The sequence below is a fragment of the Centropristis striata genome, chromosome 21 (assembly GCF_030273125.1).
Source record: "Centropristis striata isolate RG_2023a ecotype Rhode Island chromosome 21, C.striata_1.0, whole genome shotgun sequence".
NCBI classification, from domain to species: domain Eukaryota; kingdom Metazoa; phylum Chordata; class Actinopteri; order Perciformes; family Serranidae; genus Centropristis; species Centropristis striata.
The window spans coordinates 29,049,195-29,076,053 of record NC_081537.1 but is presented as its reverse complement, the minus strand read 5'-3'; the positions used below and the strand labels follow the sequence as shown (position 1 = coordinate 29,076,053).

General features: G+C 38.2%; 1 protein-coding gene across 2 annotated transcripts in view; it reads right to left on the bottom strand.

Annotated features, from left to right (window-relative positions):
* Window positions 1-26,859, bottom strand: part of abcc3 (ATP-binding cassette, sub-family C (CFTR/MRP), member 3) — a 104,544-nt gene that overhangs the window by 23,040 nt on the left and 54,645 nt on the right. For both annotated transcript variants that reach the window (XM_059324070.1, XM_059324069.1), the window contains exons 10-21: window positions 25,211-25,372; window positions 23,597-23,689; window positions 22,556-22,759; window positions 17,084-17,230; window positions 16,911-16,998; window positions 15,327-15,393; window positions 15,087-15,213; window positions 9,615-9,791; window positions 7,410-7,577; window positions 2,360-2,543; window positions 2,169-2,280; window positions 828-984 (exon numbers count right to left, since the gene is read on the bottom strand). In XM_059324070.1, the coding sequence (XP_059180053.1) occupies window positions 828-984; window positions 2,169-2,280; window positions 2,360-2,543; window positions 7,410-7,577; window positions 9,615-9,791; window positions 15,087-15,213; window positions 15,327-15,393; window positions 16,911-16,998; window positions 17,084-17,230; window positions 22,556-22,759; window positions 23,597-23,689; window positions 25,211-25,372 (1,686 nt within the window). The remainder of the gene's footprint in view (window positions 1-827; window positions 985-2,168; window positions 2,281-2,359; window positions 2,544-7,409; window positions 7,578-9,614; window positions 9,792-15,086; window positions 15,214-15,326; window positions 15,394-16,910; window positions 16,999-17,083; window positions 17,231-22,555; window positions 22,760-23,596; window positions 23,690-25,210; window positions 25,373-26,859) is intronic.

Here is a 26,859-nt window from a genome sequence, read left to right as displayed (position 1 = left end):
CAAGAAGTAATTTTGTGCATTTTTACACTGCACTTTTAAGATCTCATGGTCAAATGCATGTAGTTGTACTGAGGGCCACTTCAAGTGATGGTGCGGGCCGTATGTGGCCCCCGGGCCACACGTTGCCCATCCCTGCTCTACATAAACAGCTTTTAGACCACAATAGCCTTTGTACCTCTCCTCCTAAACTGTAGTTCTGATTCGTAACATTTTTAAATCCTTGTATCATTATGTAACAACATTATTGAATAAAGCTTGTTAATATCACATTGGTAACTCAAGGGCCTGGCTCAGGACATAATTAGATCTAACTCAGCAGCCGTTGGACCAATCATTACAAGTTGCAGGATATTTCCATATAAGTTCCTGAAATAAATCCTGAAAATTTCATTCAATTCAACCACTACGGGGCTCTACAAATGACAGAGCTTTTGGGACATGTTTCATAACATTGTTGAAGCACATGTTTAGAACATTTTTGAAAATGCTCAATAGGGGGCACCACCAGCTCAGAACTTGACAAAGAAGTACAGATTTGATATAAACTATACTTCAGCTAATTTAAATATGTGGTTTTGAGGACATCAAACTCTAATTACCATCAGAAACAATGTGATCTGATTTGTCCGCAGCATGATGATCTATGATTGGAAATGTATTATGTAAGTAAGGATTGTTAATATTGCTATGGGTCCAGGTTTCATTTTAAGCGTCTTTTTAGGTGCATCCATGTTTCAAAGCCTTTAAAATGAGAGACTATGGGCTTCAGAACAAAAAAAGAAAAGAAGCCAAAACAATTCAAGTCATCTGCAAGACAAAAGACTGACCCTGCCCTTCTCCGCTGTCTCTGCCTGGATGAGTTTCTGCATCTCGTTTGGTTTTTTCTTCTCCGGCTGCTCTGAGTGTTTCCTCTGGCTGCAGCCGTGTCTCCTCACTGAGCGGGATCTGGTGTTGTCTCCGTCTGCTGAGATGATGCTGATCTGCCTGTAAAGGGGGAACAGCTTATGTCCATGTGTGGAAAAAATTATTCAGTTTTTTTAAACCAGATTTTTTTTTTTCCCAATGTGAAAAGATGTTTGTGTGTGCCGTTTCTATAGAGGTGCAGGTGTTTTGAAATATTGTCTTAAAAATGAGGCCACAGTTAGAAAAATGTGACAGGAGCAAATAAATAACCTGAAGCTCTTGGCGTCATAGACTATATAAATACCGGTAAGAGACATAGTGACTGTGACATCACCCATTGGTTTGTGGACAGTTTGTTGGTTTGAGGCATCAAGTTCAGTGTTACACTTGTTGCCATCTTGTGTCGCCATCTTGTTTCTGATACGGGGAGCAGACCATATCTGGACTGTGGAGGAGTGAGAGGGATCTGATCACTGACTACAGCCTCTCTACACCTCAACCTGACTGAGAGAAGTCACTGCTAATTCATGTTAGCATTAACTGGAGCATTAGCTGGGATGTTAGTTTTGGCTAGCAACAAACAAAAACTAAATGTTTGTTACTGACCTCAGAAAAATAAACAGTTACTCCTTGGAGTGTCTGTTAGTCCGACCAAATGCTGAACAAGACATTTTTACTGAACAAAACGCTCAAATAAACTGTCACAAAGTGAAAATACAGTGTGAAAGGGTCAAAGTTATGAGACCAAACCGCTAAACGTCCTTTTTTATATTTATATAAAACTATATTGTATATAATTTTATTGACACGTTGCTGTGGATACGCACTGTTCTGCTTCTCTCCTGATGACGGTTCGCATTGTTGGTGACCCGTCAATCAAAGGTAGCCATCCCCCAAATCATACAATTCTTTATCTTCTATTTTCTTTATGTGGCCATTATTAGAACTATTAACATCATATTGTCTTAAAGAAGATTTTTTACTAGTGATTGAGACCATAGTGTTGTCCATACCAAAAATTCTGATGTAATAAATCAAGTGAGAAGTTTTTGAAACAAATGGACCCAAATGCTTTTGCAGCCGCCGTCAGCGCCCCCTGTTTAAATTTTTGGGAGAATGCAGCTGAAGGCTGATGGTTTGCCTCACTGCTCAGACGTGGAGGTTGCCGCCTGGTTGGCGTTCAGAGTTTACCTTTTTAAGTAAAGGCAGAATGTTTGATTGTTTATCTAGCCTTGTAGGTAGTTAGAAGGAAATAGGCCCTTTACCTCATGAAATTTCTCTTGGCTTCATTGACCACAGGCTCATTGTCCACCATGTCTGTGTGGTTGCTAAGGGCATCGTCAGGGAACAGTTCGTCTTCATCTTCCATCATCTCCTCTGTAAAAGCAGCATGTTTATGTCAACCATAAAATATGGCATATGAGGTCATATAAGAGTAAAGGAAATGATGGTGTACCAGTGGCCTCGTCCTCCTCTACGATGTCCTCCAGAGCGTAGTTCCTAAGGAACTCTGCAAAAGTTCCGTTCTGCTTGAGCAGATCCTGGTAGGAGCCCATCTCTGACACCCTGCCCTCCACCATCACCACGATGTTATCCACCTGTGGCAGGAAGCTGATGCCGTGTGTCACCAGAATACGTGTCTGGAGGAAAAGAAACGTCATTATGGAATAAATTCCACACATAATAACTAGGGCCGGGACTTTAACGCGTTTATTAAGATTAATTAATTACAATGAATTTCTGAAATGTACTATATTTCTAAATATGCTATTGCTACACTTAATGGCAAAAATTGCACTGGTCTGTTGGACTTGACACTGTTCTCAGGTCAATTATTTCTATACGATTAAAATGACATTAATTTCGATTAATTCATTACAAAGCCTCTAATTAATTAGATTATTTGTTTTAATCGAGTCCCGGCCCTAATAACAACATCTCAGACAAACATGGGCACACCTTCTTTTTTTTACTACTTTAGTGACATATGACATGTGCACTTTCCCAGCAGAATCCAGTCAGGTAGGAAGTGAAGCTGCTCTTATCAGAAACTGGTGTCATAAACATTAAAACAAGTAATAAACTGATAAGAGATTAGATATAACTTCCTCAATTGAAACAACAGAAGTACTACAGACATGCTGAGTGTACTCCGGCACACTGATGCTTTTTTATATGTATGTAAACCGCATGATCTGAATTTGCTGCATCTAGCCCTTTCTTGCTGTACATTGATTTTAATTTATGTATCTCTTTATCTTACCTTGTTTTCTCTCCAATAATGTACTTATTTTGCTTTTTTAGTCCTTTATTTCTGAAAATGTTCCCTTTTCCAACATCAAAAACAAACATACTATAGTAAAAAGTAAAATAAAATAAATAAATAAATAATATATAATACAATATATTAATAATAATAATAATAAAAATAATACATGTCCAAAGCCTGAGATGAGTCTCGATACAGTGAAGCGCAGTTTTCTATTGAGCAAGTTGCATTTTTAATGTAATTTAAGACCGTTAATGTAGCAGTGACAATATGTATTTTTTTCTTCCTAAAACCAACAGTAAAACATTTAGAATGTCATGTGTTGATTAGGGGTGTGACAAGATCTCGTGGCACGAGACTAAACTCGACGATATTTCTCATTGCGTTAAAAATCTGTCTCGCGAGATTTGTGATCTATCCAAACTTCTATTTGTGACCTGTGGGGGCAGCAAAATGAAAAGAAGAAGAGGAGGAGAAGGAGGGGAAGCAGCAAGCAGCCAGAGTGACGTCGCAGAGGCTTGTTAAGAAGAGTAAGAACGAATCGGCCTGCTAATATGCTAACAGTTAGCTCTGTAGCAATACAGTGTGTATGTGCTGCTGCTACAGGAGGTGTCCACTTAGCGATCTCTGTTTGTTTACAACAAGCACCAGACACTCTGTGCACAGTTAGAGATGCCGGTTAATTCAAGATCAATATGTTTATGATCAGCGGAGATGCTGTGCATAATTAGCTATGCTGCTATGTTTTAATCAGCTGCTGATGTTGTGCACAGTTAGCGGCGGTGGCCACAGTTGCTTCTCCCGCATTTAATCATCTCTTATGTGAGCATGGTCGAAAATGTCGTTAACGAATTACGCGATGACCGAAAACCATACGTCACCTCCGGAGGCTCATAAATCCCTCTGGGGGCCTTTTTATAATGGAGACACGCAGAGTGAACGGACATTTGAGAGGGCGTGGCCTGAGACATTTGAGAGGGTGTGGCCTGAGACTTTCCCGGCAGCCACTCTTTCCCCTTAAGGAAACACGGCTCATATAGTTTGCACTGGAAAAAAAGACAGAAATATTTAATTTTATTTATTTAATTTGAACTTTTATACATTTTAATTTTAGTTTCAATTTGTGGAAGAAGAAGTTTATTAAAAGCCCATACGTACATCATGCATGTAAAGAGTTATAATAAAACATTTCAAAATACATGTACAACTCAGTTAAATAAAAGTCCAGTCATATATTGTGTCATTGTAGTTTTCTTAAAATCTTGTCTCGTCTCGTTCTTGTGAACCCAATATCGTGTCTCGTCTTGTGAGCTGAGTGTATCGTCACACCCCTAGTGTTGATAAAAACTTCTTTAGTGGATCATTTATAAGCCCCTCTAAAAGCTAAGCTATAAGTGAAAGTTTAGATATCGGCAGGGGCGCATTAATGACCAGGCTAACCCGGGCTGGAGCCCTAGGGCCTCCACTATGTTGATACAAGGTGACAAAATCACACCGTATATATCCAACACGCAGCTTAGTAGATGGCACACAAAGCAACAGGCAAGACAGCAACACATAGCCTTACAGTTAGCGACACTGAAGCATTCACACCAAGGTTATTAGAGTTAACAAAAACTAACAAAATAACGAAATAAAAAAACTGAAATAAAAATAAAAACCAGAGTTTTTAAAAAAACGATAACTACCTGAAACTGTATTTTGTGGTTACAAAACTAACTAAAATTATTTTGAAAATCTCTTTCGTTTTCGTCTTTGTCAACTTTTTTCATACGTAAACCTTTTTGGTTGATATGAAATCTATTTCATCGATCTGGTTATGGAGTGAGATAGCTGTCACAAAGATGTGTGCATGATTCTAACCATTCGTATTCGTACCGTTAAACATTTGTATGGCAATAAAATGGTTGTACACAAAATTCTGCTTTCATATATGCGAGTCGAAGAAATTGTTGGGCTAGGATAGTTTTTATGAGTATGAATCTAAAAGCTGTGAGTGCAATGTCTTGTGTACAACTCTAATTTCTATGACTATGAAGTCTTCACTGCGAACACAAAGTCAAGTTTACAGGTACAAGTAAAAAATTGTTGAAATGACGTCACAGGTCAGAAGTACGGTCTGGGTGTCTTGATAATGATGGTTGATAATGGTGTTATTTATTTGGCTTACCCAGAAACAGCCAATTTCCCCCCAAAAACTCAGCAGCCCCCTTTGTTTTATTGTTTTACAGCAAGGAGATCCAAGTGTCCCATGTGGTATACAGTTAGCTCACGGCTAATTCACCGGCGTTAGCGTCCTTTAGCCGACCCTGGTAAACCTGAGCCTAACGTACATGGTTAAAACATTATACGGTTTGAAAGATAAGAATTTAGACTTTAGTTTCACACCATTTAATTAATTGGAAGCATAACATGATAATTTATATTAGTAGTTAATGTGAAATTTTGATAGTATCTCAGCCGAACGCTGTCCGATTTGGGAGACAGTTATGCGGCCATGTGCATTTGTTTACAACGAAGACGACGGGCAATCAATCAGTGGATCGATGGATTGTCATCAATACATTATGACGTGTACATTTATGTAGCATAGTCTTATCTGTCATAAACGAGATTACGGGTTACGGGGTGTGTTTGTGTCGCAGTGCTGCAGAGACACCGGGAGGGAGGCTCCATTCTCCATGTAACATGTTAAAAGTTGTTTATTTAACCAGCACTATTACTCTGAAGCTGTTTAATTAAGGTAAGTATGAACCATAAGGCAAATATCCCGCATAGTTTCTCTTTTGCCTCTTTGTGCTCCTCTGATCAGAGTGGTGTCCCTAGCAATGGTCTGTTAGACAAATCAGCTTCGTTGTAAACAAATGCACATGACCCAGAGGAGGGTCAGCAAAGAGGAAAAGAAACCGGACTCATATGATGGACAAATTTATTTGCCAATTGACACAATTTATAAATCGATGAAAGCCGTATCTTGATCAACATTACTATTATTAATTATTTCATATTTTGCAGGTTAGTGTTAATTAACAAACGTTAGCACAAGCCACATTCTAATGCTAGTAATACTAGCACTAACTTAGCGTCACTGGCATGTCATTAGCTTGCAAGCTAAAGCAGTAAGTCTGTAAGTCCATGAACTGTATATTATTTAAAAAAGTACAATTTTATGAAATAAATATTGGATATACACTGACTGTGATGCTTCACCTGAGCTGGCAGCTCCACCCGGTCCACTGCTGTCAGTCATTTTGGCTTTGGCGCATGAGCGTTTGGACAGACGTGACGTCATTTCAACAATTTTTTACTCATACCTGTAAACTTGACTTCGTGATCACAGCGAAGACTTCGTAGTCGTGGGAATTAGAGTTGTATACACAAGACATTGCACTCACAGCTTTTAGATTCATACTCACATAAAAACTATCCTAACCCAAACAATTTCTTGAAAGCAGAATTTTGTGTACAACCATTTTTTTGCTATACAAATGTTTTACATTACGAATACGAATGATTAGAATAATTGCACACATCTTTATGACAGCTATCTTACTCCATATCTGGTGTTACGACTTAATAACCTTACCCAATAAGGTTATTAAGTCATAAAACCAGATATGGGCTGAGATGGATCAGACAAAGGAAATAAAGGAACAATTATTGTGGCATTTTTGAATCTCGCACCCAACAAATACCCCATTACAAAAAACTAAAACTAACACTAAAACTAATAAAAACTAAACTAAAACTAAGCATTTTCCAAAAAATAAAAACAACTTAAAACTAGCAAACTCACTCTAAAAACTAGTTAAAACTAACTGAATCTTAGGGATGGGGGGGCCTCATAAAGTTCTGTAGCCCAGGGGGCCTCCAGTGATGTTAATGCACCCCTGGATATCGGTCTATAATTATTAAGATGTGATGGATCTCCACCCTTTAATAATGGAACAACATATGTTGTTTTACAATTTTTTACCACTTTTTGATGTAATATAAAAAAGTTCAGCAACATAGTGAGCGGCAATCAGGGCCAGAACATTTCTTGTGATTTCATCATGTACATCATTGCCACTGGAGTAAAGTGTTATTTACTATATTGACTTACCATACAGCATATTATAGTTCATTCACCTGTACGGTGATTTTTACGGGGGCTTTTTAAATCATCATCATAAGTGATTTCAGTGCATTTCTTAGTAAAAAAAAAAAAAAAAGACAGTCTGGAGACTCTACTCACCTTGCCCTTCAGCGCCCCCTCTGGACCGATGAGGTTGTCAAAGATGTGTTTAGCCACGTGGGCGTCCACAGCGGACAGCGGGTCGTCCAGGAGATAGATGTCTGTGTCGCTGTACAGAGCTCGGGCCAGACTCACCCTCTGTCTCTGCCCTCCGGAGAGGTTGATGCCCTGCAGGATCGACACAGGTCAGCAGGATCGCTTTAACCACTGTGGCTAACAGGGCACCGCAGGAATGAGTTCTTAAACCCGGAAGCAAGTTAGAATTTTAGCACCCTGGAGTCTAAGCTCTCAAACTCAATGAGGATTTTGAATGGCGGCTGTGGCTCAGTTGCTAGAGTCGGTTGGCCCCCAACCCAAGGGTTGGTGGTTCGATCCCTGACCGTCGCAGCCTACATGTCGAAGTACCCTTGAGCAAGATACTGAACCCCAAATTGCTCCCGATGCTGATGCTCATCGGTGTGTGAATGAATTCCCAATGGTGGCAGGTGGCACCGTTTAGGGTAGCCTCTGCCACCAGTATGAATGTGTGTGTGAAAGGGTGAATGAGCGCAGTCTGTAGTGTAAAGCGCTTTGAATGGTCGCAAAGTTACTAGAAAAGCGCTATATAAGTGCAGGTCCATTTACCAATGGGTTTTTGATTAGATGTCTGAAATAAGGTCTGTGGTTAACACAAGCTGAAGAGATGTTCGTGTTTTGTTGTATGACATAAAAAATGTCCTCTTCAGCATAAGGCAACATGACCTCTTCAAGTATTTTGACATATGCAAACTGATCCATGATCCCTGGTATGTGATAAATAGGCCCAACACCATAGTAGGAGAAACATGCCCATATCATGATGCTTGCACCACCATGCTTCACTGTCTTCACTTTGTACTGTGGCTTGAATTCAGAGTTTGGGGCTCGTCTCACAAACTGTCAGTGGCTCTTGGACCCAAAAAGAACAATTTTACTCTCATCAGTTCACAAAATGTTCCTCCATTTCTCTTTAGGCCAGTTGATGTGTTCTTTGGCAGATTGTAACCTCTTCTGCACATGCCTTTTTTTAACAGAGGGACTTTGCGGGGGATTCTTGTAAATAGATTAGCTTCACACAGACGTCTTCTAACTGTCACAGCACTTCCAGGTAACTCCAGACTGCCTTTGATCATCCTGGAGCTGATCATTGGCTGAGCCTTTGCCATTCTGCTTATTCTTCCATCCATTTTGATGGTTGTCTTTCGTTTTCTGCCACGTGTCTCTGGTCTTGCTCTCCATTTTAAAGCATTGGAGATCATTTTAGCTGAACAGCCTATAATTGTTTGCACCTATAAGTTTTCCCTACTCCAATCAACTTTTAATCAAAGTACTCTGTTCTTCTGAACAATGTCTTGAATTACCCATTTTCCTCAGGCTTTCAAAGAGAAATGCATGTTCAACAAGTGCTGGCTTCATCCTTAAATAGAGGCCACCTGATTCACAACTGTTTTTTTCACACAATTGATGAACTCACTGATTGAATGCCACACTGCTATATTTTTTAACACACCCCTTTCAACTAATTGCCCATTTGCACAGCCTTAAGAGCTGCATATCCCGAATTCTGGGTCTTGTTTGTTTTCTGAGAATCTACTGCACCTACTGGTACCTTGTTTGCCATGTAGCAATAAAAAATATGCTAAAAACCTGGATTAATCTGGTTAGTCACATTGGACTGCTATTATATGGAACACTACTGTATATATTCACATTTGCGACATTTAAAATTCTTACTGAGCATGCACTATGCTTTTTAAGTAAAAAAAAACATATTTTAAAAACTTTTTTTCTTTCTCTTGGGTTCAAAATGTTGCTCCAGAGTGAAAAAATATTCATCATATCAAATAGGTGGGGTGCTGAAAAAAGTGATACAAACACGCACTAGCACAGTAAACACTTTTGAAGTGGCAGAATGAAAAGTATTCAAAAACTGACAAAATAGACCAAGACGGTTTAACCAAAGGGTTAAAATAAAGCTTCTGCACTAACCACAAAAACCAAAACATTAAACTCTGCGCTCCTCAGTGTTACTGGCTGAGAGAATTGGAAGAACTAGCTAAATGCCTGAAGCCTAATGTTTAATACAAGAAATCCAGGAAGAAAAAGGAAATCACAACCAAAGCTGACCCCTGAAAAAAAGCTTTTTCTGTATGAGGATGGAAAATAAAAGTTGTTTTTCTTTTGTACCTTCTCGCCAATTTCAGTCATATCTCCTCCAGGCAGCACTTCCAGGTCAGGAGTTAAGGCACAGGCTTCCAGAACGCAGCGGTACTTCTGCTCATTGTAGGGTTTCCCAAACAGGATGTTGTCCCGCAGGGTGGCATTCTGTATCCAGGCCTGCTGGGGTACGTATGCCACTGATCCCTACAAGGAGCCCAGATGAGAGGACATCAAAAAAATGAGCAACCTTTAACATGTGTTTTGTCCCTAAAATATACAGTGGCTTGCAAAAGTATTCATCCCCCTAGGATGTTTCACCTTTTTGTTGCTTTTACACATGAAATCATGGTCGATATAATTTACCCTTTTTAAAAAGAATTTGCAAAAAAACCCTTGTAGAACTTGATAATGTAATAAATTCCCGATAATGTAATAACCCTGATAATGTAATAAAAATCTGCACTTGAGTCCATTGAAAATGTAATACAACCTGATAATGTAATGACTTCCCGATAATGTAATAAAGTGCATTTCCCAATAAAGTAGTAGTAGTAATAAAGTATAACACCAAGCACCCTTAGATTTCAAGAAGCTGTTGAATGCATTCGTGTGTCATGGATACCTCGTTTGTGAAAAACGGATGAACGGGTCAAAAGTGAATAAACATTCAACTTTGACCTGTTGGTGGCGCTAGAGCTCTTGAGCTAGAGTTGCCTACACAGTTTCACCACTTGAACTCAAGTAATGGGTGGTCTACTGTTAAATTATTACAATATTGGGGAATTATTACATTATCAGGACTTGCAAAATGAAGGCTCACCTGATAATGTAATAACCTCCCCATTACTGTTATACTTTATTATATTATTGGTAAAAAGTGTATTACATTATTGGGAAGTACACTTTATTACATTATCTTGAAGTTATTACATTATCAGGTTTTATTACATTTTCAATGGACTCAAGTGCAGATTTTTATGACATTATCGGGGTTATTACATTATAGGGAATTTATTACATTATCAGGTTCTACAACCCTCTTTAATATCAAAGTGAAAACAGATTTTTACAAAATAGTATCAATTAATTTAAAATATATGTCTGGTCACTCAGATTTTGAGGACGTCCAGCTCTAGGCAGATTTAAACAAGGTCCATACTGCTTCCATTTCTTAATGATGGTTTAACTGAACTCTGTAGGATGTCCAGTGAGCTGGACATTTTTTTGTAGCCATCTCATGACTTATACTTTTCAATGATCTTTTCTCTGAGTTGCTAGGAGTGTTCTTTTGTCTTCATGATGTAATTGTAGCAGGAATAGGGATGAACCAGAGACGGGACCTCCCAGACACACATGTTTTTATACTATAATCACTTGACACACATCAACTGTACTCAAATGATCTCCATTCCACTAACTGTGACTCTGCTGCATCAACTAGCTGGAACTAACTGGAACTCTGTTGAATTAGATCAGTTACTTTAAAGGGGATGAATGCAATTATTTATTTTACCTTATATATTTCTAATTAATGGATAATATTTTGTAAAAATATTTTTTCACTTTGATATTAAAGAGGTTTTTTTTTTGCAAATTCTTTTTAAAAAGGCCAAATTTCATTGACGATGATTTCATGCTTAAAAGCAACAAAAGGGTGAAACATCCAAGGGGGATGAAGCCACTGTATCTATTAAATTTTACAGTATTACTGGTGACACATTGCAATAATTAACATATATTCAATGACAATATATTTGATTTATGCGTTTTATCAGAAGGAACCTGTCACACCAAGCTGTAAAACTATACATGCATGCTATGATTCTTTCTCATTTATCATACTGCATCACATCATGGTCACAGGCTTCTACAACTACTATGAAACCTGTAGTCTCCATATACAAGCAAGCAATAAAAATCATGGACCAAAAACCAATGAAATGGCATCACTGTCGCATCTTAAGGAAACACAACCTTCTCACTTTTGTAAATTTTATTAGCCTCAGTATTTTAAGATTATTTTTGAATGTATTTTATATGTGTCAACACTGTTTTCTGAAGTGGCCATCAGGCTTCAGAGTGACCACACCAGCATCCACTGGTGGTGATTGTCTCATCCCACAATGCAACACTTCTTTCTGCCAGTCTGCTCTCTCTGTAAAGGGCCACACTTTGGAACTCTCTACCCACTGAGTTAAAATTAGAGACCAATAGTAAAGCTTTTAACAAAGGACTCAAACAGTGGCTAAAATCTAATCAACATTGCACACATGAATAGTTCTTAACTGGTTTACTGCTTGCTCATATTGCCTTGTACAATTGCTTGTACTTCTTTGGCTTATTTTTCCCCCATTGTATTTTTTTCTATCTTTGTCTGGTCCTTCCTTTTTCCATACTTGATATTTTAACCCATTTAAGGCGGGAAAGCATTATCGCATTTCTACCTTTAAAACCTGGGGCGCTGTTGTGTTATTCTACCATTAAGGCCGGGACAGCGGATACGTCGTTTTGTAGTATTTGTAGTTTTTTTCCACCTGTTTTCGGTCTCTTGGCCAATGAAATGCATCAGAATACATGTGGGAGTGTCGCAATGCAACATGGGACTTTTCCAGAACTTTGAAATCATGGAGGAAGACGACTATAGCGGAGGGAGCTCAGAATGATGGTGCATTCTTGATGAAAATAGCGCCGATGATTTTATTGCTGATCCAGACTTTGAACCCTCGGAACCAATCGACCGGGATTTATGGATGAGGAATATGTTTTTAGACGACATTTTTTCACCAAAGAACAGACAGATTTGTGGCCATCTGGAGATAAGAACAATAATAATACTAATTGATTGTGATGATGATATTAGAAATTATGACTGTTTATGTCTTATATTACTTTATGCGTCGTTGAGTACCCTGAAAAATGCAATATAGATCAAATATATTATTATTATTTATTATTATGATTATTATTATTATTTTATTACAGTAGGCTAATGTGAACTATGTCTATTTCTTTCAATGGTCATATCATGTTTGCATCTTGATAATAGGCATGTATCAGTATTATGCATAGGATTTTTATTCAGTCAAATGTAACATTTGCTGAATTTGTTGATTTTAAAAAAAAACTTTATTGAAGGTTTGGACAAATAAACTCAACTTCTCATGAAAGCCACGGGTATAAGCTCTCAAATACTTTTTGAATTTCATTTCTATCTGCTACAGAGGCTGAAAAATCTTCTGTTGAATTTCCAGAAAAACTTCAGGTTTTAGGGGGTTCTTTAAAAATCGCCCAGAGGTTTTACAGGCATTTTTTTAACTTTTAACCTGTAACCCTCTGGAAAAAAACAAAGTGAGAAAAATAAATAAACACACACACTTTGACAAACAGTGTTTTGTTTCTTTTGTCAATGACATTTCCATTTATTTGACAAGCACTCTGAACTCTTCTGACCCTTCTACAACACTTGTGTGGTAACTTGTGCATACATGGCAAAATAAACAAAATCCAACTGACTGATTGATTCTTTCCATTTTGTGAATGTATGCTCACGTGCTGAACTGCAGTCCGGTTTTTTGGTCATTTTGTGTCTTTTTAGGTCATTTTGTGTATATTTTTGGTAATTTTATGTCTTTTTTTTGGTAATTTTGTGTCTTTTTTGGTAATTTTGTGTCTTTTTTTGGTCATTTCATGTCTTTTTTTTTTGGTAATTTTATGTCTTTTTTTTGGTCATTTTGTGTCTTTTTTGGTCATTTTGTGTCTTTTCTGGTCATTTTGTGGTCACATTTTGAGTAATTTTTTTGCTTAATTTTATGTAATTTTTTGGTCATTTTGTGTCTTTTTTGTCATTTTGAGTAATTTTTTGCTTAATTTTATGTAATTTTTTGTCATTTTGTGTCTTTTTTTGTCATTTTGAGTAATTTTTTGCTTAATTTTATGTAATTTTTTTGTCATTTCGTCTCTTTTTTTTGGTCATTTTGTGTCTTTTTTTGATCATTCGTCGTATCAACTGAGTTTGTATGATCTGAACCATGCATGATTCTGTTCAGTGAGTGTGGGTCGTGGACAACATGCATGTTGAATTAGGGGTCGCCACTCAAAGTTGAGAATAGCTGTTTTAGATGACAACCTAAAACATATTGAATAGTGCAGCTTTAAGCCTCTGAACCCTGAGCAGTTTCAGGGTGTTTTTATCGCATTTATCGGCTTTGTTTTTCACTGCAATAAGTCCTGCACCTCTATGGAAACAGCCCAATCATGACATAGTGAGGAATCGAAATTCAGTTTATGCAATATGATATAGTTAAATGCCATAAACTCTAAAAAGAAAGCTCATGAGTTTAATTTCTTTTATAATATATTATTTTTAAAACTGGAAAAACTGGTCAGCTGGGATTGGCTCCAGCCACCCGAGCTATAAAAAGAGGTTAAAGATAATGAAATAATGAATGGAAAATCTGGAATCTAGATATTAGGGCTGCACAATTATGGCCAAAATGATAATCATGATTATTAATCACGATTATTCATTATGTTAGGAAAAACATCTGTATTTTTATTGCGCTACTTTTACACAAACAATATGAACAGTTTTTAGTTTGTGCACAGAGTGTCCAGTGCTTGTTGTAAACAAACAGAGATCGCTAAGCTAACACCTCCTGCAGCAGCAGCACATACACACTGTACTGCTACAGAGCTAACCGTTAGCCTGTTAGCAATTTGCAGACTGGGCACTAAGGGGTTTACATCCCTTCCGGCTCTGCAGCTGGGAGAGACTGCTGCAGGAGGACTGTGCCACTTCGACTCGCTCTTACTCTTCACGAGTCGCTGGATTTGTCGCCAGTCGCTTTTTGGAAAAAAAAGTCGCTAAGGGGGTCTGAAAAGTCGGTAAATATAGCAACAAAGTCACTAAGTTGGCAACACTGTTTCGCCGGTTTTTACAAATGGCGCATGTTGTTGTAGCGTCCAGTACTACGTCACATCCTGCTAATCGTGGCGGCCAAAATCGTGATCACGATTAAAATTTTATTAAATGTGCAGCCCTACTATATATACACAATATTTTTCCAAGTACTTGCAAGTATTTGGGGAAAACATTTGTCAAATTAAACTGTCTACAGGTTTACAGCCTCTCTTGCCCGCTCTTCTCTGGTCTGTGTAAACAGCCTGCAGTTCAGTCAAAGTTCTTGCTGCATGTTGGTCTCATTCATTCTATCTTTTGGAAAGAAAGTGCCATGTTGTATATTGATTGATAGTGGTTTTGGTTAACTTTTCAAGCTTAAATTTGGTTATTTCTCCTGATGGAGGCGTTTGCCACGCATGATTCATTCAAGAGCCATTGGGAATTTGAAAATATGATGATTATTCTTGTTTTTTCAAGTTTCTGGTTCTGATAAATGGTGTCATTTTGGCCATTTAGATCAAACAAACAAAAAAAAACATGCCTTTCATACAAGCATAGGTTGTAATTTGCAGTTCACAGAACATGAAATGAAGTCCTACCCGTATAGAAACCTCTCCCTCCAGTTTCTCCACTTCCCCAAGCAACGCGGAGATTAGGGAGGATTTCCCACAGCCAACGTGGCCCACCACTGCCAGCAGGGAGCCCTGGGGCACCATTACGTTAATGCTACAACACAGAGTCATCATTCACATGTTCAGCTTGTCACATCACATGTCAAACTTCAGGTATGACAGCACAGGAACAAACAAACATATGGTATGTGGCTTTTCATGACATACTTGTGCAGAACAGGAGGATCTTCTTTGGCCCAGGAGAACTTCCCATTGACGACGGTCACTGCATAGTCTGTTGAGCAACAAAGGTTGTGCATGTGTTTTAGGAAATATTTGGAATTGGTGACAAAAAAGTAGAACACTGAATGACATTTCTTAAAGGCAAAATGAGTAGGGTTTTCCTAAAAAGTAATGTATGGACTTAAAAAAAAATAATCCTTCTATTTTATCTCTGCCTATAAGCAATATAAGGAAGGAAAAAAATGTAACAGTATCCTGACATTGTATCAATCAACCACTAGTTCCAGAAGTTTCAAACAAACGGCAGACATTCATACAGGAGGAAAGGGTGTCCCGTGTGAAAACAAGTGTAAATTACTTTTTATGTATCTTCCGTGGCTTACATTTTGTGAATCACGTTTTTTTTTAACTTAACTTACGTGTTTTACATAATGTACGTTTTTTTACATAACTTACATCTTTTACATAATGTACTTTTTTTTACATAATTTACGTCTTTTAGATAACGTACGTTTTTTTACATAACTTACGATTTTACTTAACATATGTTTTTTACATAATTTATGTCTTTTACATAACATACATTTTTTACATAACTTGCTTTTTTTTACATAACTTATGTTTTTTACTTAACATACGTTTTTTACATAACTTACGTTTTTAACTTAACGTATGTTTTTTACATAATTAACGTCTTTTACATAACATACGTTTTTTACATAACATACGTTTTTTTTCATAACTTCTGTTTTTTTACATATCTTACGTTTTTTTTACGTACGTTTGTTAAATCTAGAAATAAGCATGTTGAACGCTTAAAAAAAGAAATTAACTCTTAAAACAAGATAAATTAAAGCTGCAAGCAGCGATGAACTGGCCCGAACAGATTGACCTGACAATTATTTGTTTCTTACCAAGATAAAAAAAACGTAGGATTTAGAAGTGTTAGATAATTTATCTTGTGTTAAGAGTTAATTTCTTATTTTAAGCGCTAAACATGCTTATTTCTAGATTTAACAATCTTAATGTAAGAAATCTTGTCGAGTGAAATTATCTGTCCATGCAGCAAGATCATTTCCCTCAGATTTAGTGTTTTTATCTTGATTTTAGACACACCTTTTTTGCAGTGAAGCCCCCAACCAATGGCTGGAATGGACAAAAATAAGCACACATCCGAGAGGAAACTACATAAATGGCTGACACAGTGCGGAAAAAAACGCAAATATAGTAAGGCAAATCTATCTAGGCTTGGTTTTTACCTGGGAGGGGAGGGGCCAACTTTGTGCTCTGCCACAAACTGCAAAGGTCAAATCCTACTCATTCTGCCTTTCAGTATTAGTCATCCAATAGTTCTTAAACCTCTGGGTAACTGGGTGAAATATACACGTGGGACACAGTCACTTTGCCCTAAAGCTTTGCATAAAGAGCCTATTGAGTTTACACAACAGAATGATTTACAATGCAATTTAAAGGGCGTGATTTGGCTGACTGAAGCTGTGCAAGGTGTGTGAAAAGGAAACAAAAATGTTGTTTGAACCGTGTCAAAGGTGGGGCAGAGCTTTATTTCACCTGTGGCTGTGTTGTTTCTGTCGACTGAATTTGGGTCCAGCTCATCGTGACTCAGGAAACTTTGGATTCGCTTCAGTGAGACGCTGGCCTGCAGAATAAACACAGAGGCACTCAATGAAAACAGAGCAGGAAACGGGGGAGGAAAGGAAATGAAAAGAAGAAAAAGTTCCTACTTGCACGATGCTGCTGATGACTTGGGGAAGCATGTTGAGAGGAAACCTGAGGATGTTGAAGAGAGAGAGCGACACAAAGGCCTTTTCCGCATCCAGTATGTTGTTCTCATCCACGGTCACATACACAGCAAATGTTGTCAAGGCAACCTGGAAACACATTGGCAAACAGGCTGCTTAGGCGTCGAGGTTCAGTGCTGTCATGTTAGACACACTTACACATGAATCCACCAGTGACTCAGCATTATCAACAGCCAGTGAGACAGTTTATAATCACTGATATACACTGGCTTTTAGCTGGTAATGTGTTAAAAATTAAACATATTCAACCATGAAATCAATCAACCAATCAGCTAAATTAGTGGTTATTTTTTATTTGCTTCAAACCTTTTGTATTCCTATTTATACTGTTATACATGCATTTGAGCATGAATATATTAAGTTACTGCACTGTAAACAAATAGACACAAAATAAACAAATGGATGCAAAATTACCAAAAAGTGACACAAAATGACCAAAAAAGACACAAAATGAACAAATAGACACAAAATGACCAGGAAAGACACAAAATGAACAAAAAAAGACACAAATGAACGAAAAAGACAAACACACACCAAAAAATCATGCATTTGAGCATAAAATATGTTAAGTTACTGCACTGTAAACATATTTAAAATTGCAGTTTCATCATATCTGATTAAGTGCATGGTCCTATATTTGGCCCTGTGGCAGTGTCCCTGAAAAATTGTGGCCCCCTCCAGCATTTAAGTTACCCATCACTGAACTAAGGTATTATAAGTTATCATTCTTATGAAATGGGTCAGTGTTGTGACACAACACTGGTTAGGTATTTATTTAAAAGGAAAGATAAGAGCAAAGTACATTTATTTTTTTAATTTACTGAGAGAAACTGCCATGAAGCAGGTGACTAAAGCATAGAAACAATCAAATACACCAAAATTAAGAGCATGGGAATTAACAGCAGAACAAAGTTTAGAGATGGAAAGACTAACTTTTAGAAATAGGGAACAAAAACATATTTGGAATAAGTTATTCTGTATAGAAAGGCTGATAAAAACAGTGGAAATATTCAATCATATTAAGGAGATGAACTAAATGGTACCCACCCCAACACTAACACTCACACACACACACACACACACACACACACACACACACACACACACACACACACACACACACAGATACATAAACACGCATACATGCACCACCCCTTACTTTCCCATGAGTTTATTTTAGTTAATTCTATTATTTTATTATTAATTTATTTTTGTTTGTTTGTTTATTTCTTTTCTTTGAGATCCTCATTTGTGAAATACCAGTTTGTCTCATATATATGATTGTCTGTTTACCTAATGAAATGATTGATTATGTTTGTGAAGGCAAGAAGCCTTGCAATATAGTATTAAAAAAAAATCAAATGGGTCAGTAAACAGGCAGTAAGCTGGTGTTCTTCCCTGGTGGTTTTAGTTGGGTAAGGCAGTAAATGATTATTCAACCATCTTTCTGTAAGCAGTTCATGCTGTTCCAGAGAGTTTGACTTGATATTAGGGCTGCACTATTATGGCGAAAATGATAATCATGATTATTTTGATCAATATTGTAATCACGATTATTCATCATGTTAGGAAAAACATCTGTATTTTTTTAATTGCACTACTTTTAAACAAACAATAGGAACAGTTTTTAGTGTGTTTACAGAGTGTCTGGTGCTTGTTGTAAACAAACAAGCGTTAAGTGAACACCTCCTGTAGCAGTAGCACATACACACTGTACTGCTACAGAGCAATGAGCCTGTTAGCAATTTGCAGACTGGATGCTAAGGGGTTAACATCCCCTCCGGCTCTGCAGCTGGGAGAGACTGCTGCAGGAGGACTGTGCTGCTTAGACAGAGACGCGGGGGCCAGTGGCTTGTTAAGAAGAGTAAGAACGAGTCTCCAAAAGTCTCCAATAACACCAGAAAAAGTCTCTGGATTTGTCTCCAGTCCCCTTTTAGGAAAATAATTGCTAAGGGGGTCGCTAAGTTGGCAACACTGCTTCACCGGCTTTTACAAATGGCGCGTGTTGTTGTGGCGTCCAGTACTACGTCACATCCTGCTTAGCGTTCTATCCAATCAGCAACCAGGCCTTTTTCAGGGGAGAAAAACAGCCCCGGCCCCTGGTGGTTGGTGGACTACTGGTGTAGAAAGTGCTCGATTAGATATGCAGGAGAGCCGCATTTTAAAATGGAAATATTGCCGACGATCAGGTTAATTTAATCGTGGCGGCCAAAATCGTGCTCAAGAATAAAATTTTATTAATTATTATTATTATATTAATTGTGCAGCCGTACTTGATTAGGGCTGCAACGATTCGTCGACGTTGTCGACAAAAATCGATAATAGAAATAGTCGACAATGAATTCCATTGTCGACTATTGTCGCCAGACGTGTTTTTCCAACAGAGTGAGGCATCTCACTTCATTACAATCTCTGAGCGCGAGCGGTAACGTAGGCCTACACAGAAATGGCTGCGTCCAACACAGCTACACGTACCAAAACATAGAAAGTTTGGGAGCATTTTAGCCTGGATACGGCCAATAAAAAAATGACTTGCAAGGTTTGCAAAGCAGACCTTGCATGTTACGGCAGCACCTTGGCGATGCACGAGCATTTAAAAAGAAAGCACGTCGGGCATTTGAACCAAACGGAGTCTGACTCGCCTCGGTAAGATTCAAGTAACATTCAGCCGATACGTTTCGTTTATAAGCGCATTTTTTTCGCTTTAAAAGAGAGCTTTAACGTTATGTCTGACGAACAAATTTTAAATTAAATGCATGCAGTCTGAAGCAGAGAGCCAGCATGGAGCCTTTCTGCAGAAGAAGCAGATGTGCAGCAGCAACAGGCTCCTCACTGAGTCAGTACTGGTGCTGGTCTGTGATATGAGGTTCCAACAGGTGAGCCCAGTTCAACCCAGACTACATCCAGAACCCAGAAACCAGTTCCACCCACTTGATGGAGCAGAAATAGTTTTATAAAACACATTTTCCTGTCCAGAAAAAATGGACAGAGGTTTATTTATTTTTTGTATGAATCAGCAGCTGAATTGTTGAATAAAAGATGTTTTTTTCATTTAAGTACCAATCTTTCTTGTGTTAATTATCATTTGTCACATATTTAAAGCAACTTCATGCTAAATTTAAGAAAAAATGAATAATTATCCGATTAGTCGACTAATCGTTTCAATAGTTGGTGACTAGTCGACTATTAAAATAGTCGTTAGTTGCAGCCCTATACTTGATATAACTGTTAACCTGTACAGCACAATCCAGAAGTTTAAAGCCAAACAAATGCACCATGAGTCTACATCCGTGATTCCCCAAAAAGTTGGGATGTTGTCTATGTTTTTGACCAAACATCAGGGACTGTCGGAGTAAAGTGGTGTGGAAGATGGTAGATAAACTTTCTCCGGGAGTTTCTGTGGATGTAGCGGGGTCGGCGCAGAAGTTCAAGTTCCCTGATGGTGGAAATACACAGCAGGTGTACGTGTTGAGTTTCAGCAGCTGTGCAGAGGAATACTTGAACGCCATGCCGGGCCCCGGGGATGCTTGTCAGAGACTCGTTGGAGAAACCAGAGGAGTGAAAACTGACAGCATCAGATCCAGCTGCAGAAAAGCCAAAAATGTAAAGCAAGCCGATGCCTGTGACGCCAGATGGTAAATGGCTGTCAACTTTATCACATAAAAGTTCATAGATAGGGAGCTTTACATGAAGCTTGACAAGTGCCAGAGGAGGCTGGCTAACGGCAGGCTAATCACAAATGAGATTTGTCTGGAAACCAGCCATTCATTTCTCCGTAGAGGAGGTGTGGTTTACAATCCTCCAGAGCCGTTTATTGGGCGCTACGAATGTCTATCAAAAGTGTCTGTACGTAGCTCTTAGCCAATCGTATCAGTTATACCAGATGACGTATGTAGAGAGACAGAAATTTATGTTTACATAGCCAGACTAGCCCATCTCTACTTTGAGACCAAAATGCTTAATTCTGCTTCTGCAACATTTTTCTGCAGGATGTTCTGACTCTGGCTGCTCACCGTCTACCAGCAGTGTGTGTGTGTGTGTGTGTGTGTGTGTGTGTCTGTGAGAGAGTGTTGCTTGCTGCTTTGCTTCTCCAGTTCTCACTTTCTGCAAGATTATTTATTTTTACGCCTTATTCCCCCCTCATGTCATTCAGCCTCACACATCCACTGATTTAATGGGCAATAAACAAGCTGCTGCGGGTCTCTGGGCGGCTCCGCTGTCTCCCGGCTCGTAGCCAGGTCAACGGCGTTACAGCAGTGATCAATAGGGGCTAGTTGGTAGATTAGGCTTTGGCCAAATCCTGTCGGAAGCAGGGCCAAAACATCCTTTTTGGTGGCGAAACAGGAGTTTAAAGTCAAACGTTGTTCTTCTTTTAAAATCAACTTTCGCTCTAAACTATTTAAAACGCCGTCTACAGCTAAAGAGAGTTTCGCGTCTGCTGCAGCCATGTTGGATCCGTAAGAAAAAACTACAAAACTACAAGCTTCCGTCTGCCGAGTAGTACGCGCCATCGTCTTGCCGTCCCTCCCCGTTCTGTGATTGGATCCCTAAAACAGGGCTAAGAAACAGCCGTGGTTGCCAGACTGGCTGCAGGTTAGAAATGAAATCGAGCGCGCAAGGCAGTATGGGTATACCCAGGCTAAGAGGAGGCAGCAGGTCGGAAAAAAAATTCTTTACAATTCCAAAAACTGTGGCTTGTAGGTAGCAGATTATAAACCATAGGTATTATATCACGGGAAGCGGCAACAGCACACGCTAGCGTCCTCCCCTGAAAGTACTTATTAAAATATAAACTTTACAGATTATTTAGATTTTATATTGCCCAGCCCTACCATTATGTAATTACGACTACGACGAACAAATGCAAATGATCATACAGGAACAAAAACAACTACAAACACACACAAAAAGACTAAAAACAGACCAAAAGAACTATACATCGAAAAAACAAAAGACTACAAAGAAACAAAAACAGCTGCAGAGAAATAAATTTAAAAAATCACAACTACTATATTAAGGGTCGAAAGACACAAATTGACCATAAAGAAATACAAAACAACCACACAGAGACACAAAAAGACCACAAAGAGACATAAAAATGACAACTGACAATTCTAAATGAAAATTATGCCAAGATGTAACATTGGCACATTTGCTCAACATTTAAGTAAAGAAAACTTTTAAACAAATTAACTCTTGATCACCAGGTTTCTAAATGAGTTTCAAATAAAGCTCCTTTGTTATTTTGACCACAAACAAAGCTAAATCTATCCAAACACATGCTGGATTGTACTTGAAAAACAAATAAACTGTACTACAAGAATGCAGTACAGGCCTGTGCAGACACACACTTTGCATAACCTTAAAACAGAAAAACATGTGGACTGAGCCTACCAAGAAAGGGGCACTGGTCCAGGCCAGGGTGGACAGCGCTCCGAGGTACGCCGTCTTCCGCAGCACATTGAGCTCCTTCTGCCGAATGGCAAGGACCTTGTCTTTGAAGGAGTTCTCCCAGGCATACAGCTTCAGGACTTTGATGCCGTTCAGGATCTCGTTCATAAGCTTGATACGAGCGTCCTTATACTGCATCTGCTCTACCTGGTAGACAGGAAGACGAGTAGGAATACAAGGACAAACTGTGACTTAAGACAGCCTGGTTACTGATTGGATAGAACGCTATGTGACGTAGTACTCTACACCAGTAGTTCTCAACCTTTTTGAGTCGCGACCCCCAATTTAACATGCATGTTGTCCGCGACCCCCGCTCACTGAACACAATCTCACAGACACAGTTCAGATCACCCAAAAAAGAAACAAAATGACCAAAAAAGGACACCAAATGACCAAAAAAAGGAAACAAAATGACCAAAAAAAAGACACAAAATGATCAAAAAGAGACACAAAATGACCAGAAAAGACACAAAATTACTAAAAAGACACAAAATGACCAGAAAAGACACAAAATGACTAAAAAAGACACAAAAAGACCAAAAAGACTAAAACAAAGTCATCTCGCGACCCCAATTGGGGTCGGGACCCAAAGGTTGAGAATAGCTGAATTAAGAGACTAACCAAAAACCAAAAATGTGGACGGGGAAGTGCAAAGTCTGTGAATAATTTAAAATGATGTAAAATTAAATATTTCACACTGTATTTAAATGTATACAAAACAAAATGATACAACAAATGCAGAAGCTGCTGCTGGCATCCACCAGACCAGACAGTGTTTGACATCAGGTAATGTGATGTCAATGAATGTAAAACTGTCTAAATATCACAATTTCAAAGGAAAGCTTAACAACTCTTCTCAAGTGTGAAAAAAATTATCAAAAAATGTGTCAAACACCAAATCATTTTATATCACTGACGTGGTTAAACTTAGAGTCAATAGACAATAACGAAATGACTACAAAATTCTAATTTGACTGCTCATACCTGGTAGGCTCTTGTCTTCATGGCAATGACAGCATTAAAAGGGATCAGCATGACCATGACAGCCACCCCAGCCAGCACCGACGGACCCAGGTTCTGTTAAATACACCACACCATTTCAATCAAAGCCTCTGGAGTCCATCTATTTATTGAAAATGCACGTTTTGTTTACACTAATAACTTTATTTATATATGATATGTAGACAAGCTGAGAAAGCCAGTTAAAGTTCAATCATAGGAGCTTTCCACAGTGTGACATTTATGTTTCTTAAAATGTGAATTTTCTTTCTACAATGAAAACTACTATCATTTTTAATTTACATGCAAATACAATGGTTTGTAGTTTTATTATTTATTATTTTTTCTGTAGTTTTTGTGTGTATAAATGGTTAAAAAAAAAGTTTTCATAGAAACCTGTGTCTTTTGTTTGTATATTTTCTGTATTTTCGGCAGCTTTATACTTTAATTAAAATAAAATGAAAAATCTGATTGATAGCCAAGTTTGTTTGGCGAAAAAGGAGCCATGCCTGTGATGTAAGGACAGACTGAAAGATGCTAAACAGAGACAGAAATGAATGCATAGGAAGTTGACAAATTTGAACCAATATCTCCTGGACTTCAGAGGTTTAAATAATTGTGATTTCGATATTGACCCGAATAATTAATTTTTTTTGCTCACCCGACTGCAAATATGATTGAAAACAAATACAGACATAAAGCAAGAGCCCTCTGTGTTCAATAAATACATGTATGTACATGTACCAGGGATGGAGTACTCGAGTCCTGGACTTGGACTCCAGTCGAACTCGAAGCCTGATTTTCAAGAATTCAGGGCTTTTTAGGAATCGACTCGGACTGGCACTCTGATGACTCAAACTTGGAATCAGACCCTGATTTTCCTGACTCAGACTTGTGCATTCTGGCACATGGTGACTTGGACTCGGACTCAATATCGAACACATTTTAAAAATGACTTTCTCAACAATGAATATAAAGTAATGGAACATATAAAAGTTGAGTCTGAAATATAAATGTCAATGGGCCTCATTCACCAATATCTTCTTGAGAATCTTCTTAGATTCTTTCTTAAGTCCTTTTTAAGAAGATTTCTAAGAAGACCGTACGTCAGATTCATCAACGTGTTCCGCTGAATTGTTCGCAGCCGTGTTCTTAAATTGATGAATGCCATCTCCTCGTAAAAAAGTGCGATTAAAATGCGTCATTTTTTTAACACGTTAATTATTGTGTAATTAATTAATCTTAATTAACGCGTTAAAGTCTCGTCCCTAATATATATATATATATATATATATATATATATATATATATATATATATATATAAAATCGCCCAGAGCAGTGGTCCCTGCAGCTATTGCTGTATGGGACCAGTGCTCTGTGCGATTGCCCAGTGGCTCTAATTAAACATACTTTTTAAAATGAGTCTTTTCTAATATCATTTTTTTTGAGACACTGAATTTTAGGTCTTCATTAAATGTAAGCCATAAAACAGATTAGAGTCTAGGTAAGCCGCCAGACTCTAGGTCATTAATGGGAAACCCATATGTTGTGTTTACAACATATGGAGAGAAATGCCCATGTATAATTTGAGCCCATACCTGCCAGAGGAAATACAGAGCCAGCATAATCTGAAGAGGAGCAGACCACAACATGTTGAGGAAGGTAGTGAGGTCCATGAACCTCTGTGCATCCACTGACATCAGGTTGACCACCTCTCCCACAGTAGTTGAACGCTTGGCAGCGTTCGTTATCACCAACGCCTGCAGAACAATAATGAGGGGAAAAACAACTTAACTACTGTAATAATTGTGTGTCATCTATACTGCCCAACAAAGTCTAACTGGAGTAACTACGCAAAGGGTAAAACTGAGAAAAACTGCTCTAATATTTTTAACTGGCCAGCCAAATGTGTGATAGGTAAGTTAATGATATGACGCTTATTTCTACATGTATTGATGATGTAGTTTTTATGCTCAAAAATCATGATGATTTATTTGACCTTTGGCCCCAAAAATGTAGTAACTGCACTCTAGTTTTGCATTGCTGTAAAATGTTCACTGCAAATTATTTGGTTCTTACCAAGATAAAAAAAAAAAACCCTTTTGATTTAGAAGTGTTAGATAATGTATCTTGTTTTAAAAGTTAATTTTTTATTTTAAGCTTTGAACATGCTTATTTCTAGATGTAATAATCTTAATTTAAGAAATCTTGTCAAGTGAAATTATCTGTCCATGCAAGTGTTTTTATCTTGTTTTTAGACACACCTTTTTTGCAGTGTTCTAATAGTAATGTTGTTGACTTCTTTCAGCTTTTATATTTTGTTTTCACTGAAAAAAAAATGTCAAATTGATTTTGTTATGAGTGTATTTAAAAGTGTTTAACAACTCTATTCAAAGATTTGTGTATTTTACACTTAATATCGTAAAGTAATGTTATATTTTAGTCTAAATATAACTTTATCTTATTTTTTTTAACTTAATCATTTAGATCAGCTACTCCTCAATTGACCTATGGCTAAGCCCCGCCCCCTCCACTCACTCGGACAAACTGTCAACATTCGGTGACGGGCGCTATGGCAGCTGTGACAGTCAGAGAAATTTCACAGGAGGCAATTCATCACTTTTGGAGACAGAAAAATGAAATATCATCTCGAAGTCACCAAAAGGGCCTTCATTAACAGGTTAGAGTCTTTTCACCCCACTGACACCGCTCATTCCGGTGCTTGTTGTAAACAAACAGAGGTCGCTAAGTGAACACCTCCTGCAGCAGCACATACACACTGTACTGCTACAGAGCTAACTGTAGCTAACTGCCGCTAACAGGTCGGCCGACCTCGTTAGCGCTCGTTAAGACGGAGTCGCTGGATTTGATATTGATAGATATTGATTTCTTACGGCACACTTGTGTGCCGCGGAACAGCAGTTGGGAATCACTGCCATAGGGAACCGGGTTACTGCTCCCATATTATTGGGCTATACCTTGTGTGTGTTGCATGTACCCCAAGCACACCGTTTGACCATTTTAAACTTAAAATCTCAACAAAAAACACATAAAAATGATTGAAAACGGACTAACTCCAATGCATTTCAATGGATGTGGAAGCAGAGAATGTCCGAGTGTATTGAGTTAGCTATGCGCACTGTGATTGGCTCATCGCGTTTGGGGGTGTGGCTTAGCCATAGGTCAATTGGGGTCACGAGATGATTTCTGGGGGTCGCCAAATCATTTTGGAAGTCAGCTCTGTCTC